At 36.5% G+C, this 18681-nt stretch overlaps 1 protein-coding gene across 2 annotated transcripts in view; it reads left to right on the top strand.

The window, feature by feature from the left end:
* Positions 1-32: 32 nt before the first annotated feature.
* The window catches only part of SLC12A1 (solute carrier family 12 member 1), a 98608-nt gene continuing 79959 nt past the window's right edge, over positions 33-18681 (top strand). For both annotated transcript variants that reach the window (XM_030814127.1, XM_030814126.1), the window contains exons 1-4: positions 33-61; positions 1264-1869; positions 14829-14960; positions 15116-15191. In XM_030814127.1, the coding sequence (XP_030669987.1) occupies positions 1450-1869; positions 14829-14960; positions 15116-15191 (628 nt within the window). In that variant the 5' untranslated portion in view covers positions 33-61; positions 1264-1449. The remainder of the gene's footprint in view (positions 62-1263; positions 1870-14828; positions 14961-15115; positions 15192-18681) is intronic.

Genomic DNA, 18681 nt, shown 5'->3' with positions numbered 1-18681 from the left:
CCATATATTCCTGGGTGACACTGAAGCAGGTTACGTTTCCTCAGAAGAAGGCTCCTTGGTGGTAAGTTGAACATTTCTGGGCAGGGTAAAAATCATACTTAATATTATGTCATAAAGTAGATTCTGAGGAGTAGGTGAGGGTGTCAAGGACTATGAAGAGAAGTGTTTTGTAAAAACTAAAATGATAATAGCTTCATTTATAATTTCCCCAGGAAAGGTTACTTGAAAAATGAAGTTGAGGGTTTTTTTAATTCAAATACACAGCTTTAATAACTGCATGAGAGAGACAAGTTTTTATTTATATTTATCTCATTTTTCTAGAACTTCCCTTGAAAAGCCAAATTTTAAGATATCAATAAGGAAATATAATTCTAAAGAAAGTGTTTTAAGACAGGCCAGTACTATGAAATTACAAAAATTATTATAAAGTCTATTCATCTCACAGTCAAATATAAACCTCTCAATTATTGAAGACATTTCATTAAAATGAGTCAGTAGAGCATGATTATTTTACCTAAATATAGCAGAGGACTTTTTTAAGGTATACGACTTATTTCTTACAGATATATGACTTATTTCTATGTTCATATTTTTTAAGGTTTCATGTTAGTATTTGCAAAACAAACAAATGTATGAGCAAATGAAACATTTGAATCTTGTAAAAGATCCAAGAATTCACAGAGACATCATCTTGATGGGATGTATTTTTTAAATGCATATTCTAAAACATAATTTTTTACTTGTTGCATAGGTAACAAAATTTGGAATTTATTAGTTGAACATGCACAGATTTTTATAAACTAGCAAGAATATATTTTTTAGAAGTTTTGTTTTTCATTTTATATGTCATATAGTATATATTCCTATCAATCAAAATACTTTGCAGTTTCAGCATTTAGTACTGTCGGTGAACTGTGTCTTAGGCTGAGAACATTCCCATCTGTTCTTACTGTATTCAATTGGTAAAGTTACATCTTTTCTAAAGTCATAGTGAACTCCAGTGCACTAAATTCAAGCAAATACTACAAACACAGGTAACATTTTAATGACCGCATTGGAAATTCTGTTTGCAGGAACAGTTTTCCAATTATTTATTATCAGATTTAATTACTCACGTGACTAAGGTTCCTGGACAGATAAATTTTAGTGAAATGAGTCTAAAATTGTATGTCTTGTAAAATAAAACTGTTCCCTTATATCCCACCCTTGCCTAAATATATTTGTATTACTTGGAACAAGTTTAATTTTCTTTTTCAATGACAGCTTTGAAGAACATCCTGAAGATTATATAGGAGACAATATATCAAGAATCTATTTATTGAATCATCTAGAACAAAAGCCAGGAGCTCCCTAATGGAAGCACATTAGTGTTTACTTTGATAAAGAAATATACAGATTTTCTAAAACAACCACAAAGTAGATAGCTCAGTAAAAAATCAATTTTGGAAGATGTCGCTGAACAACTCTTCCAATATATTTCTGGATTCAGTGCCCAGTAATACCAATCGCTTTCAAGTTAATGTCATAAATGAGAACCATGAGAGCAGTGCAGCTGCAAATGACAATACTGACCCACCACATTATGAAGAAACCTCTTTTGGGAATGAAGCTCAGAAAAGACTCAGAATCAGCTTTAGGCCTGGGAATCAGGAGTGCTATGACAATTTCCTCCAAAGTGGAGAAACTGCTAAAACAGATGCCAGTTTTCATGCTTATGATTCTCACACAAACACATACTATCTTCAAACTTTTGGCCACAACACCATGGATGCCGTTCCCAAGATAGAGTACTATCGTAACACCGGCAGCATCAGTGGGCCCAAGGTCAACCGACCCAGCCTGCTTGAGATTCACGAGCAACTCGCAAAGGTAAGCTTGAAGGACACAAGCAAGTGTCCTCCCTTATTCATAACTTCAGGTAATTTCCTTCTCTTTCATTACACTATGAATGAATGTGAAACAGTCAAATGGAGAGGTCTATTCCAAACACTATCCATCTTACTTACAAAACTGTCCCTAGTTCCCAGAAAAGTGTTTCACAGATGCTTTTTCTTTGGATTTTTTTTTTCTTGAGACAAAGTCTTGCTCTGTCACCCAGCCTGAAGTGTGGTGGACACTGCAGCTTTGAACTCCTGGGCTCAAACAATCCTCCCACCTCAACCTCCTGAGTAGCTGGAACTGCAGGCATGCATCACCACAGCTAACTTTTTTATTTTTTGTAGAGACAGGGTCTTGCTATGTTGCTCAAGCTGGTCTCGAACTCCTGACTTAAAGGGATCCTCCCACCTTGGCCTCCCAAAGAGCTGGGATTGCAGGCATGAGCCACTGTGCCCAGCTCCAGAAATGTTTTCTGACTTAGGATAGAGAACTAAAGAATTAACTGTAAACGTTAGGCAATATGTTGTACCTTGTACATGATTATAGTCCACTCAATTCACACTTGGTTAAACACGTCAAACTGAATACCAAGCTGGTTTCACGTCAGTATTAATGTCTCTATGTCAATCATATAAAAAGCAAAACACTTGTGCTTGCTGTAGTTAATACTGTGGGTGCCAGCCTTTAGTGCACAGGGGTATTTTTTATATTCTTTAAAGAGAGAGCAGAGATTTATAAGATTCAGCATTTTATCCCTTCCTCTTTAAAACTTTGCCTGAGGCTCCTGAATGTGCTTAAGCATATAAAAATAACTAAATTAAATTTAAGTACAGAAGCAGCAGAAGTGGCTAAACTTTTCATTATTTAAGAAATACAGCCAGGGTTCCCAAGTCTGTTAGAAGTATGCGGCAGCAGTTTTTCCAATCTTTTTTGAGACGAAGTTTGCTCTTGTTGTCCGGGCTGGAGTGCAATGGTGCGATCTTGGCTCACCGAAACCTCCACCTCCCGGGTTCACGCGATTCTTCTGCCTCAGCCCCCTGAGTAGCTGGGATTACAGGCATGTGCCACCACACCCAGCTAATTTTTTTGTATTTTTAGTAGAGACGGGGCTTCTCCGTGTTGATCAGGCTGGTCTTGAACTCCCAGCCTCAGGTGATCTGCCCACCTCAGCCCCAAAGTGCTGGGATTACAGGTGTAAGCCACCACGCCCGGCCTCCAATCTTACAACTTAGTAGATTTCTTCTTCCATAACTTTCTCCAAAATATACTGATCAACTTTATCTTCCTGCTCTTCCAGACCAGTTTGGAATAAATATCATTCTTTATGAAACACAATTACCTGCTAAAAAGAATGATTAGATGTCACATATTCAAATGAGTTTACTCTTGCCCAAGTTTTGAGGAGAGAGAAGAAAATGATTCAAACAGTTTCTTTTGTATGCATTCATCCATTCATTCCTTCAATATTTTTTTAAGTGATCTTCCACTCCAGAGAGTCTAGGAATACTACTCTAAGGAAAGATGCTAATAAAGGGGAAAATCTTTCTTTAGTTTCTGCTCACCTTTCCTTCCACAAGAAAATCCATCTCCAAAATCTTTTTGCCTTACTCTGGGTCCTACCACCAGAGACCTCCTCTGAGGAGGAGCCCATGTTTTTAATTTTGTTTCCTTGTCCCCTTTCCCCACCAAACCTTGCTAGTCCTGTGTACTAAATCGGCAACAGTGCCAAATGGCTGGTTTCCTTACAGACCTAAGATTTAGATTTTATCTGGCATATTTGATGCTTTAATCAAAAGAAGTTAGCAATGCAACAATTTCAGACATCATGGTAGCCCCCATGAAGAATTTTGAGAAGGGAGGCAGTTTGAACTCTTGAAATCCAGCTGAGGTGTCACTGTCCTTTCCTGTGTCAGGAAAGGAAAGGAAAATGGCAGAGAGAAAAAGAAGAATAAAAAGGAAAAGAAGGTTGACAGAAGCAGCCACCAGGAGTTTCCAAGACATGGAAAGGGCAGAAAGAAATTTAGGGCATTATGAAAAGATATTTCAATTGTTTCTGAAGAATTAAAATGAATCAAAGTTCTTTTTTAAAAAGACCTGAAATTCTATCCCACAATATTCTACCACATCACACATGATAATTTTTAAAGCTGCCTCCTTTTTTTTTTTTTTTTTTGAGAGAGAGTCTTGCTGTCGCCCAGGCTGGAGTGCAGTGGCGTGATCTCGGCTCACTGCAAGCTCCGCCTCCCGGGTTCACGCCATTCTCCTGCCTCAGCCTCCCGAGTAGCTGGGACTACAGGCGCCTGCCACCGCGCCCAGCTAATTTTTTGTATTTTTAGTAGAGACGGGGTTTCACTGTGGTCTCGATCTCTTGACCTCGTGATCCACCCACCTCGGCCTCCCAAAGTGCTGGGATTACAGGCGTGAGCCACCGCGCCCGGCCAAAGCTGCCTCCTTTTTTAAAGTTAGTATCACAATTTAAATATTATCATCCACCTACTTCCCCAATTTACAACAAAAGAAAATAGAATTCTAACTTCATTAAAAAAGAAATGGGATAAATTCACATTGTTCTTAGGACTGACATTCCAGACAGAGAAAAGTAGCTTATTTATAATTGCAAAAGTCATGGCTTATGTAAATCTTTCAATAAAGGAAGAAAAGCTGTGAAGGAACAGGTGTTCAGAAAGCCATCTAAAGGCAGGGTATGGTGGCTCATGCCTCTAATCCCAGCACTTTGGGAGCCTGAGGCTGGTGGATCATCTGAGGTCAAAAATTCAAGACCAGCCATGACCAACTGGTGAAATCTCTTCTCTACTTTAAAAAAAAAAAAAATTAGCCAGGCATGGTGGCACATGCTTGTAATCCTGGCCCTGGGAGACTGAGGCAGGAGAATTGCTTGAACCTGGGAGGCAGAGGTTGCAGTGAGCTGAGACAGTGCCACTGCACTCCAGCCTGGGCAACAACAGCGAAACTCTATCTCCAAAAATAAAAAGAAAAAGAAAGCCATCTAAATGACCACACAGTAGGAATGTCATAGCTGCATTAGATAAATGTAATAGCTGTTTGGAATATTGTATCACTTTTGAAGAGATAAAATGAACCTAAAGACTGAACTTTGACTTAAAGCATTTTTTTTCTTAGACAAAAAGGAATGGCAAATTAAAATATTAAAAATTAGGCATAAGCTCTGAATAATCATTTTGAAAATGTATAGTAATAAGCTACTCTTTTATAGACTTGATGCTCAGTTATCTAGGACCCTTCATCTTGATAAAATCATGAAGAGGTAGCCACATAGCCAAATTGGGAGTAGAATTCAGATTCATCCACAGAATCTACAATGGGCACACTTCTGCAGCCAGGCCCATTCTAGTGTTGCTGAAATTGTATGGCGTAGCCTGGCTCTCCATGTGTAGCAGTCTGGGCCTTCTTTATCTTTTTATTGCTTGCTAATGAATTTGACTCAGCTACTCCCCTTACTTCTCCCCCCTCAAATATAGGAAGTGAAAACCTGCAATGTGCTGTAGCTATGCTGCCACCTCCTTGTGGCCCTTGACATTTTTATGGTAGTTCCTCAAATCACAACTAGAAATCATTAACAGAACAAACATCATATGATTATATTCAGACCCTTCACAGATTTTATATGCAAAAAATATAAATAACAGTGTTTACTTAAATCATTTAAAAGTAGAAGGTAATTGACACAGTACAAGCTAGACGATACTTTTTGTAACTATGATTATAATGCTTTTAAAAGTTATAATAGCAATAGCACATTCATACTGAATGGCAGAACATGGTTAGTCAGAAAACCAATTGGATTTTGTGTAAATTTTGATTATAATTTCCAAGTGAGAAAAAAGTTACATGACAAAATTATCCTAATAGGTAAAATAAAAAACAGGTTTGAAAGACATTATTTTAAGGCTCTACCTTAAATGAAACTCTACGTGTGATATTGACAGAATTTGTAATCCCAATTACTAGAGATCGTAATTGAATAAATTCTTTTTATTATCTATGTTAGTAAAGAGCTAAATACCTATACTGGTGACGGTTAATTATAAATTTCTGAAAACTCTACTTAAGAGCAGGAGAAACAACTGTCCTTTACTTGCTCTGTACAAGCTATTGTACGAGCTACATAACTTCTACTTATCTTGCGAGATGCTTGTGAACATTAGTTTCTATAAATATAAAGTCTACCCTTACAATGGGTAAGAATTCAATAAGTGATCGTTGATGATGATAGTGGTAATTTTTATACTAGCTTTTTATTTTAAAAGTAAAATAAATACTAATAAAATATTTAACAAGTACTAAAAAATATGTAATAAAATGTTTCTCTTCTAACATCAATATTCAGTTATTCTCTCCAGGACAATCATTACTAACAGTTTCTTCTAAATCCTTCCAGAAATGTTCTAGGCTTATATAAACATACACATATATCCATAAATATCTGGATTCCTATCAATCTAACTTTCTGTTTATATTTATTTTCAAACATGTACCAGAATGTATTTTCCACATTGTTCTGCACTCTGCAGTTTTTACCAAACATACTCTCGAGATCTTTCCATATTAAAGCATATGTAATAATTATTTGACATCTGGCAAAGATTAATCTAGTGCCTTTACTTTGTAAAGAGAATTTTGCTTTCAGTATCCAGCCTAATTCCTGTGGCCAACTTTTCATATCCAATTCCTTACTACAGGACTAACCAAAATGGAACTCCTTTTCAGCCTTACTAATCACCATTGTTGTTAGCATTTCAGAAAAATATAATTTGTAAGGATTCAAGGAAATATATAGACTTTCTATCAAAGCCATGTGTCATTGAAATAAGCAATCTATGAAAAGTATAAAATACTATAAAATTAAGACAAATATTATTCTTAAAGAAGCCAACTCTATAGAAACTAATCCAAAACAAAAATCAATGGAATGACTGTATATTTGGATCATTATGCTGTTAACAACTACAAATAATTTATAAATAAAAGCATTAACTTTAAATGCAGTGTAGTAATAACCAACCTTTTGTTGAGAACTTGTTATGTTTCAGATACTGTGCTCACACTTAAAAAATTCTCACTCAATCCTTAACAACAACCCCTCAAGGGAGGTACTATTATTATTGCTTTTTTATGGATGGTGAAAGTTTTATAAAATGCTGTGGATCTTTTAGAAGAGAAAACAAAGGTTTGCAAAAGTCAATGAACTTCCAAGGTCAAGAAACCAAGGTCACATGGCTCTTAAGTTGAACCCATGTCTGCAGGACTCCAGAGTCCTTGCTCTTCAGTTCTACTTTCCATCCTCAGTCTGCTTTCCCATGGCACTTTTCGTTAACTCATTCAACAGCTGTAGAGAATGGTGGGACTCAGGCACGATGAATAAAATCACACTGTCATGATGGGCTGAGCAGGAGGTTCTTCCTTTTCAGTCCTTTTTTCTGAGACTGTGACAAAAGATCGTATTGCTTGTCCTACAGAATCATGTCTCAATCATTTTCATTGTCACCATCAAAAGCATTTATTATGCATGTATTTACAAGAGTTTCCGTGTAAAAGTGAGTTAAAGTGACTTGACCTCTTTCCTCTAGAATTTTTTTTTTTTTTTTTTTTGAGATGGGGTCTTGCTCCGTCATCCAGACTAGAGTGTAGTGGCGCAATCTCAGCTCACTGCAAGCTCTGCCTCCCGGGTTCATGCCATTCTTCTGCCTCAGCCTCCTGAGTAGCTGGGACTACAGGCACCCACCACCACACCCGGCTAATTTTTTTTTTGTTGTTGTATTTTTAGTAGAGATGGGGTTTCACCGTTTTAGCCAGGATGGTCTCGATCTCCTGACCTTGTGATCTTCCTGCCTCAACCTCCCAAAGTGCTGGGACTACAGGTGTCAGCCACCGCACCCAGCCTCCTCTAGAATTTCATAAGTCAAACAACATCGTTATGGATACAAATAAAGGAAATGTAGTCAAGTTAACAAACATTAAACCACATAAATCAATGTATTAAAATGTATTAAATGCTTATCTTCCATAAAAGGACAAAAATGTACAAATGTTTTCTCTAGAAAATAACCTTCTCTACAGTGTTTCAAAGTTCAAATTTGCAACTTTAGCATTCAAATTGGGGATATCTGAAATTAGAAATAATTACTAAGTTAACAACAGCCAAATAAAATAGACATTAAAATTGAAACAATAAATGCCTTAAAGTCCAGTGACCAGAAGCCACCCCTAAAATATTTGTTGGAGTGAAACTCTGCAACTAAGAGTTCATTCTGATACTTTAGTTAGAGTTTCTTAGTACTCAAGGCCAGTTCCCCAGGGAGCTCACACTATTAAAACAATCTATGGCAAAAAAACAAAAACAAAACAATTAATTTTTTATTATAAATAGTTTAGTAACAGATGACAAGAAGAGTAGTAGTTCCGTTAAACTTATATTTGGAAAATATTAAGAACCTTTCCATTTTCTTTTTCATATGCCAGTTTATTGCACATAGCTAACTTTTGTCCTAAATTATCAAAAACACAAGTCAATTTGTGTGTGAGATATGTGTTTTCAGCTATAGTAAATGCACTATAATCACAAATTGTGACCATTGGTAGTGATTTATAGGCATAATGTATAATAACTTTCAAAACAAGAAAAAAAGACTTTCATTTTCCTAATTTAAAATATTGCCTTTTATCACAAAGGGATAGAAACGTATAAACATAATAATATTGATCAGTAAGGTATGGAAATATGGTTAGAATCATATGTTTTTCATTATGAAATGAAGCTTAGGAATCATCTGGTTCTTACTGGGATTGGTTTTTAGATAATTGAGTGGCAGGAGTGGGAGGGGCTTAGGTTAGGTGGAATAAGTTTGGCCATATGTTGATCGTTGTTGAAACTCAATAGTGAGTACCTGAGATTTATTTTGTTATTCTCATTACTTTTACAAATGTTTGAATATGACAATAATAAAAGAAAGTTTAAAACAACAGGGGGATCATCTAAGTGTGAATATTTATGGAACTGTCTCTCGGTGGTGGTCTAAGAATTCTATCAACCTGAGATCGAAGGCTCGAAATTCGAAAGAATGTATAAGTAGCAAATATTATCTAGTTGGAACTTAAAGAATAAATATATTTATTTTCCCTGCTTTGATGATAGACATAAAGATATAAGTAACAAATAGTATCTAGCTGGAACTTAAAGAACAAATACATTTATTTTCCTCTGCTTTGATAATAGCTATAAAGATATTTGATATGTTTCTGGGGTCTGAAAAATCACATTACATATTAAATAAAATAATTTAATCTTTCATTATCAAGAACTCATTGCCCTTTAAACTGCATGTGATTGAAGATTCATTAGTTGTCAAAATTGGAGTGGGGATAATCTTTTATCAAGTGGTCTTTCTTTTCATTTTATAAACATACTTTATTTTACTTTTCTTGAATCCTTAACACACAGGTAAAATTCTTAGTAAATAAATAATCATTCCCTAAAGCTACATAATTTAGAATACATTTATAAAAGGTTATGGGTCATCATTTATGGTAATGGGAGTGTGAACAAACAAATTAATTCAATGTATGAAGGGAAAAACCGGTTTCAGGCAGCAATCATAAAACTTCTAGTCTTTGAGACTGTGGCCTCAAGAACACGAACCAGCTGGGAGACTGCAGGCCACTTGCTACACAGCTCGTAGCCATCAAGTCCCCACAAACCCTACACCCAAAGTCATGTTCAGTACTTTGATGATAAGATGAGTTTACAATTGCTGTTCTGATTTACTAAGGAGGCATTTATTAAAAGAGTGAAACCAAGGTTTGCTTTGCCATGTCAGAACAGTAAGATGGCAAACAGAGAAAAACAATTTTGCCTTAGAGTAAATTACTTCAAGATAAGATTTTCACAAAACCCACTGGATTTATTCTTATTGGCTGTATTCAAACACGGTTAAACACCCTGATGGAGGATGTACCCTGGATTAATTGCACAACCAAAACTAGATTCCAAGTATCCTAGTTTATATGGCGCAGGATTTTTTGGCTTCTACATGAGAGTAAGCAATGGAAATGGCTTTGTAAATTTACTATCAGACCTTAATAGTCAACAAAAGAAGTATACATTTGGGGGTTTTTTCCCCTTTATGGTATAAATATATTTAAAACTTTGAAACTCTAGCAGGTTGAACATATTATTAATACCTAAGGGAGAGTTGAACACCCTTAGGTGTTCAACATTGACTACACCTTTGAATAATTTAGAAAATGATTGCTTTACTAACTTGCACATATAGTGGTTTCCCTGCCATCCTCTCATAGAATATTCTTTTTGCATCATATTGTGAAGTCCTAGTGATAAACTGAAGAACCATTAAACTGTGACCAGGAAGGGCATCCATCAGGAAGGAAAGTTCATTTTAGAGGAAATTTTACATTCCCTATTCATCCTTTAGCCTACTTTGTAAGATTTGTTTACAGTCTTGGATATTCTCATCAATTCATATCTAAGGGTCACAATCACCATTGGAGTTTATCAGGCAGCAGAGCAATTTCCCAGATCAAATCTTCAAGTTTAATCAGAAAACATAGGTTTTATTCCCAAGACCATCTTTAAAAAAGGCAAGCAACTAAGGCTGTGTCTCTTGGGATCCCCAATTAATCTATGCAGAGAAAATTGCCCTCTCCCAAAGTGAGTAACTACTGATGCTCTGGCTATGGGATCTTGATTAACTAGAATATTGACAATTTTTTTTTAAGTTTTTCTCAAATCAAACCAAATAAATAGATCTCCTAACCAAATAATCCCTTCAACATTCATGGACATTTTAACACATTCCTCAATTCCTTGCTCTCATTGATTATACATTACATTTATGAAAAAATGAAAGTTACATTTGACCTATTCAGCCGCCATATGTGTATAGAATTCTTTCAGAGAAAAACAGAATTTTTAATGGACTGGAAAACAGCCTCAAATGTTTCATGCATCTGAAATTGACTGCATTGTATAGACCTGTGCTGTCCAATATGGTAGCCACTAACCACATGGGGCTATTGAGCACTTGGAACGTGGCTGGTCCAAACTGAGATGTACTGCCAGTGGAAAATACACACTGAATATTAAAGACTTAGTGTTAAAAACAGAATGTAAAATATTTCCTAATATTTTATACTGATTATATATTGAAATAATATTTTATAGATATTCTATTAAGTAAAATACATTACTAAAACACTCCTGTGATTCAGTTCCCTACAAGTTGGGGTGCAATTATTGCTAATAAATACTTATATTGTAAATATTAGAAATATGATATTCTCCAAAGATTAAATATATCTTTAAAATGTAAAGGTCCATCTCTAAATCCAATTTATTGCACCAATTTCTTTTTACTTTTTAAAAAGTAGAAAATTTTGAATTACATACTTGGTTTGCATTTATAGCTGGTATAGATGACCAGTTTCTGCCCCACTATGTTAGCCTCAATTTTTTGGACTGCGTTTATTCTTACATTGGTATGAATATATTATGTTAGCTTTCAATTATTTGTGCAAATAAGGACTGAGGATATCTAAGATAAACATATTCCTCAGGTAATTAAAAACTAAATTTTAATTATTAACTTCAATCTCCTCTGTTATTCCATTTTTTCCTAATACTGTCAGAAAATAATAAAATAATCTGTCTTGGGATTCATTCCCTTCTTCTTCCCTTTTAAATGTGACCTACCCAGAAGAAACAGTAAGAAATTTGAGCTGTCCTATAGAGATGGAAGGTAAAAGAAGTAGGAGGCAAGAATGGTTAAGAAACTAGGATATCTGCTCTTAAGTGGTAGAGATCACGAACTTTCGAGTCCACCTTCTGAATTCAACATTGTTTTGTTATTGTTGTTTTTGTTTGTTTGTTTGAGATAGGGTCTTACTCTGTCACCCAGGCTGGAATGCAGTGGCACAATTGTGGTTCACTGCAGCCTTGACCTCCCTAGCTCAAGCGATCCTCCCGCCTCAGCCTACCAAGTAGATGGGACTAGAGGTGCATGCCACCACACGCAGGTAATTTTTTTCTATTTTTCTGTAGAGATAGGGTTTAGCCATGTTGCCTAGGCTGGTCTCAAACTTCTGGGCTCAAGCAATCCTCCTGCCTCAGCCTTCCAAAGTGCTGGGATTACAGGCATGAGCCACTGCACCTGGCTGCTTCAGCATTGTTTATTGATGGCCTGCTATATGCCAAGCCTTTGGCTGGTACTGAGAAAAAGTAACCCACAATTTAGAATCATCCTATAATAATGGTAATTAAGTGCTGAATCTTTCTCTGATTCACTTGTCACACAATGACTTATGACACTGTATTATGTTGGCTATCCAAGTGTCACAATAGTATCATGAACAAGGTCTCACGGAAGAAGAAAGTTTGAGGAGGAATCCTTACAAAGACAAAGAATATGCACTCACCTGGGAAGGAAAAACAAATAAGTAAAAAGACAAAGAGAAGAACAGGCTGGAAGAAGAAGACAAGAAGTCAAAGTCACTTGGAGTATAGAGCCCAAATGAGGGCAGTTTACCATGGGTAAGCTGTACTTTAGCGCAAAGAAGCAAGAGCCTTTGAGTATGGCAAGGGCAAGAGCTTCAATCATCCTAAAATGAACCTTTGATAATAAATATGGATGTTTATTTCACACCAGCCCCATTTTAGAGGAAGAAAAAATGGCTTTATCTAAGACTTCTTAACTAGTGATATCAGAACATATCATCCTAGGCTTAAACCAGTTTAGACCACTTAAATAAGATACAGTCATTCTATAATTGTAATTGAGGGCTCAATCTCAGAGACTTCCCCAGTGGCTTCAAAGTCTTTCCTAGAAAAGAAAACCGTTTTCAGAGCTCAAAGAAGTACAGTCTACACAAAGGGCTGAGTAAAAGCCAGATAAGCTAAATTAAGTAGGTGCATCTGAAATTATTCAAACCCATATCTTAAAGAGAAATTATAGAGAACTATTCTCAATTTGACAGAAAAGGAGCTGTTTCCTCCCCTCTTGAGCTCAGATACTATCGTAATGAGAATGGAAGTCTTTTTCAAAATCAGGCCACAGGAAAAAACCATATAAAAGTTTAAACCCTTATTTGTACTACCAACTTCTTATTTCTACTCAACTAGTAATCAGTTATGAAACTTCTTATCTTCTATAAGATACTAGCACATTCAACAATTTTCAGGCAAAGACATAATGGAATCTCAAAGAAACTTCTACAGGAATAACATTCTTGTCATCATCCAGTGCATTTACACTTTTGTGGAATACTTTAAACTTTTTTGTTTTGTTTTCTTAGCAAACATGTCGGCCGGGTGTGGTGGCTCATGCCTGTAATCTCAGCACTTTGGGAGGCAAAGGCGGGCAGGTCATGAGGTCAAGAGATCAAGACCATCCTGGCCAACATGGTGAAGCCCCGTCTCTATTAAAAATAAAAAAATTACCCGGGTGTGGTGGTGCGCACCTGTAGTCCCAGCTACTCTAGAGGTTGAGACAGGAGAATGACTTGAATCCGGGAGGTGGAGGTTGCAGTGAGCCGAGTTCATACCACTGCATTCCAGCCTGGGTAACAGAGCAAGACTCTGTCAAAGAGAAGGAAACGAAGAAAGACGAAAAGAAAGAAAGGAAGAAAGGAAGAAAAGAAAAGAAAGAAAGAAACAAAGAAAGAGAGAGAAAGAAAGAGAGAAAGAAGGAAAGAAAGAGAGAGAGAAGGAAAGAGAAAGAAAGAAAGAAAGAAAGAAGAGAGAAAGAAAGAAAGAAGAAAGAAAGAAAGAAAGAAAGAAGAAAGAAAGAAAGAAAAAGAAAGAAAGAAAGAAAGAAAGAAAGAAGAAAGAAAGAAAGAAAGAAAGAAAGAAAGAAAGAAAAAGAAAGAAAGAAAGAAAGAAAGAAAAAGAAAGAAAGAAAACATGTCTATGTGTCTTTCATTGAATTCTCTTAAAGATCCTCTGAGGTGTGTAGAGAAGTTTTATCATCATGATTTTAAATGAATAAAATGGGACAGGCGCGGTGGCTCACACCTCTAATCCTAGCACTTTGGGAGGCCGAGGCAGGCAGATTGCCTGAGCTCAGGAGTTCAAGACCAGCCTGGGCAACATGGCAAAACTCTGTCTCTACAAAAAATACAAAAAATTAGCTGGGTGTGGTGGTGCACGCCTATAATCCCAGCTACTAAAAATACAAAAAATTAGCTGAGTGTGGTGGTGTGTGCCTGTAATCCCAGCTACTCGGGAGGCTAAGGCACAAGAATTGCCTTAACCCAGGAGGCACAGTTTGCAGTGAGCCAAGATTGTGCCACTGCACTCCAGCCTGGGTGACACAGCAACACTGTCTCAAAAAAAAAAAAAAAAAAAGATAGACAGACGATAGATAGATATAGATAGATAGATGATTGATGATTGATAGATAGATAGATAGATAGATAGATAGATGATAGATAGATAATAGATAGATAAAATGAAGTACAGGGAGTTTCACCAAAAGAAGCACAAATCCTCTACTTAGCTCAGGAAGGTTCTCTTTCTGGTCGTAACATGACCTCCAAAGACCCTCATTTACTCTGGCTGTCCTTTCCTTGTAGCCCTTCTCTCTTTTTTTCCTCTTACGTGCTAAACTTATCCAAATCTGACTTTTCACCGGAGGAAATATTCTCACTAGTGGAAGAACATCTCAGATTCCCTTCACCCAGCCCTAAAAAACACTTTAAAATGACTCACAAAATGAACCTTTCAGCTTCCAGGGCAAAAAATATAAGTTTCTTTAAAATTCTCAGAATATATTTAGTTTGTTTGGGGTTTTTTTGTTATTTTAAGTTTTATTTCAATTGTTTTGATTTGCTTTGAAAAGTTTCATGGAACCTTTTGTTCGTTGACCAACTACTGTGTTTTTGCTATCTATAAAACGCAGAATGTGGCAGTCACCCCAAGTTCAGCTGACAGAGTTGCTAACGGTGATGGGGTACCTGGAGATGAACAAGCTGAAAATAAGGAAGACGATCAAGCTGGTGTCGTGAAGTTTGGATGGGTGAAAGGTGTGCTGGTGAGAAAGCTCCTCTGTTTACAAATGAAAACTATCCATTCAATGTTCTAGTGGATTAAGAGTGAACAAGGCCTTGGCACAGCGTTATGAAGAGCTCTGGGTTTTGTCCCACTATCGTTTGTCCTGTCTGCTTTCAATACCACTTCTATCCACAGGTAAGATGCATGCTGAACATCTGGGGAGTCATGCTCTTCATTCGCCTCTCCTGGATTGTTGGAGAAGCTGGAATTGGTAAGCGTTTTTCCCCTCCTAAATAATTTTGCATGTAAATTATAAATTCAATAAGCAATCTTTTTTCACCATTAATACTGAATGTGAGATGAAGGTCACAGAAATAATTTACAGTTGGGCTCCTTTTACTTTGCTTCTTTGACGTTGTTTGTCAGAAAGCAAAGGTGAAGAGTTAACTCCTATGAAACTGGAATTTTCCAGCTTGCCAAACAGGTGAATGCTCAAGGAGTTATCTCCATCTTTTGATAGAGTTTTAGGTATACAGACATATAATAGCACGTTAATTTTAGATAATAATATTTGTATTTGGGGACATATTGACATTTGCCTCTCATTTGTTACACAGTATCCTTCTTGGCATGATTGGTAAAACTTAACTGAACAAAAATAACTTGTGGGAAAACTGGTGAAAATGTGACCTGACTAATAAAAATGCTGAATTGTTGAACTTTTTCCAAAGAAAATAATTGTGTTACTTTCAGATACTAGCAGTAAGAAAACAAAGGTTAATCAAATATTGCGAGATATAAGCTTAAAGTGAAAGATGAAATGACTAAGATAATATGTATATTACTTTTTTTCTAAATGAAAAATGGATAATGACATTATTTTGAGTGGTTATTTAATGTTTTAAATATTACATTCCATTTTAAATATTATTTCTTCTAGCAAATCTTTTTTATTGAAGTACATTAGTAAAGTTTTTATGAAAAATCTAATTGAATTGTATTAAAGTTCCCCACTTAATGAGATAAAAATTAATAATGTTCTATTCCATATATGGGAAATACATTATGAATTCACTTTCCGGAGAAGACTTAGTCTCAAGAATATGGAAGTTCTATTGTGCTTTCAGATAACACTCCAGAAGGTATCTCAATTCACATTTTAAAAGGTAGTTGGTCATTATTTATTGGCTTTGCTTTTCAAAACACATTCAGCATCACCGGAAGACTAACTCAAAAAAAGAAAGGGCTAAGCTGTAAATTGAAAAACTGGAGCCAGTTCCCATAGTTTTTCCATGTTTCATGTTTGGCAACTGCTGGGTTCCTGACAGAGGGCTGCTTGCCGGTTTTATGATGCATAGCAAATGAATGCTCACAGCCGCAGGGTCCAAAATAAGTATATGCCATTCCATGGAAAATCTGCATCTTAATATTGCCAAGGTTTTGCTGCAGGGTTTCATGCAAAATTAGGTTTTTAAGGGTAGTTTAGTAACTTATTGAGATCATCAAGAAACATTACTTTGTTTGGAGGTGTGAGAGTACCCAAGGGCAAGAGTAATTCTTTTTAATGGAACTTATTTAACATCCATACATTTGGGCAATAATCTGAACTTTAATCAGATCTTACATTACCCTTCACAGTCAACCCAGTATTGAGTTTCTTGCAAAACTGTAGAGAATGAAGAATCCCATCTTCTGCTAAATGGTTTATTATGCTATCAGACATTAATTTTATTTTAATAAAGATCTTTATATTGAAGTAGTTAAATTATATATTAGAAGAGAGTAAAATTCTACCTAGCGAGTGTTCAATGGGTTTTCCTTTGAATGGAGGTTTGTGTTCTTCTTTTCTTTTCTTTTTTTTTTTTTAATTCTCAGAAGATAGACTTTAGTAAGTACTAGAAACTTATTGTCAACCTTACTCAGTTTTACTGGCCTTTGCTATGAACCTAAAACTAAATGAGTTAAGTCACCATCTGGGTCCCATTTGGGTTTACCTTACTGGGGAAGAAAAGAAACAAATATATCTATTTGTTCTTGCTTTGGGGGTAGATTGAGGAAGAAATCTGAATACATTTTCAAGCCCAGACCCTGGGAATAGAGCCAGAAGGAATCTGGAGCCAGGAGTAACAGTAGCTACAGCCCTTGGGTAACCATTCTGGGCTACAAGTTTTGGCTGTCTTGTTCCCAAAAGCAAAGGGTGGAATGAGCTGATAATGCTGTCTAGTTGTTCTTCTCTATCTTGGAGACCTTGCTGGGGCAAGATGGTTTCCAATAAATTTAACCATCAAGCAAGGAAGTTGGGTGTGAAAAGCCGGTATGACCTGAAGCAAGTCACTTATATTCAGTGTTCCCTTTCTTTTCTAAATATTAAGGAGCAGATTAATTCCTACCCAATGAATTCTTTGAAGATAAAGCTAAAGTACCTTTCTGAACAGGCAGACACAAGTTGAAATAGGCTGAGGGTAGCTTAGTTGTCTTACTGTGGGATGCATAAGAATTATCTGGGAAGTTAGGTTAGGAAACTGCAGAATCCTGGGATTTACTTTTAAAGATCCAAACTCAGTAGGTCTGAGCATTTTTAATAAGCACCCCAGGCATTTCCTGAAGCAGGTGGTTCAAAAACCACAATTTCAGAAAACAATGAACTGAATGTTCTCCAAGCTGCCTTCTACCCTGGGATTTTATGTTTGATTATGAGAGAGAAGCAAATCCCTTGCTGTTTAAAAGTATAAAACTTTGTTCCAAGATTTCAAATGGTTTGCAAAAATATATACAGTGCAAAAGGATGAATTAAGAACTGTCGAAAAAACTAGAGTCAAAACGAAAATAACAGTGAGGAAATAATAAGGTTGGGGTAGGTTTAATGTTATGAAATGCAAATTATACGGTCCTGTAGAGTTTCTGGGGTATGCTAAACATTTTCTATCAAGCTTCTTCAAAACAAAGTCAGGAGCAAAACAAGTGCAAAATAAATCACCTTTAGTGGCACAAGGACCTGAAGCCACATAGTGATATAGAGGCGCTGCTCACCACAGTATCCCTGCAATAGATATGAAGAATTTAGTCCAACTATTTTTTACAACCCCTAGCTTTTAAGAGTCTACAGGGTCCAAAGCAATATGGTCCGAGTTTGCGGCCTGTGCTTAGTTAGCCTCTTCCCACTGCACTTTAACCTGCAAAAAAGCCTAGAGGCTGCTGTTAGAGACAGGGTATGGCCAAGAGCTTCAAAAGAACCAGCCTTTAATACCTTGACTCATTCCCACTGCTGCCCTTAACCTCCTTCCACTTTCCCTTCTCTTTGGGCATGGCCAGAGAGATCACAGGCTCTCATGGCTGACTACCCTTCTAACCATCCTTGGAACGAGAGAGCCTGCCAACAACTATGGAGCATTCACTTTACATAGGGGAGCTTACCGAACAGCTCAGACCAGAGCATTCTGGATGGAGCCAGGGTGAGTTCAGTGGCTGTGTCTCCACAGCCCTCTCCCTGAATTCTGTGTCAGCCTCCATTAGAGAGGGTATTGTAGGGGAGGAAAAACAGTTATCTTCTACCTATCTTAGGTTCATTGGCTGGGGGCCTATAAATTAGACTGACAAAAATCAGATTAATAAGAGAAAAACAGAATTTATTAACATGTACATGGTACATACACATGGGACCACTCGGTGATGAGTGACTTAAAGGGGGGCTTAGAACATGGGCTTACATATCATCTTAACAAAAGAACAATTAAATTGTAGAGAGGTGACAAGACAAAGGA

Source organism: Nomascus leucogenys, chromosome 6 (assembly GCF_006542625.1).
Source record: "Nomascus leucogenys isolate Asia chromosome 6, Asia_NLE_v1, whole genome shotgun sequence".
NCBI classification, from domain to species: domain Eukaryota; kingdom Metazoa; phylum Chordata; class Mammalia; order Primates; family Hylobatidae; genus Nomascus; species Nomascus leucogenys.
Note: the sequence above shows the minus strand (reverse complement) of the source record. Positions and strands in the feature narration are given on the sequence as shown.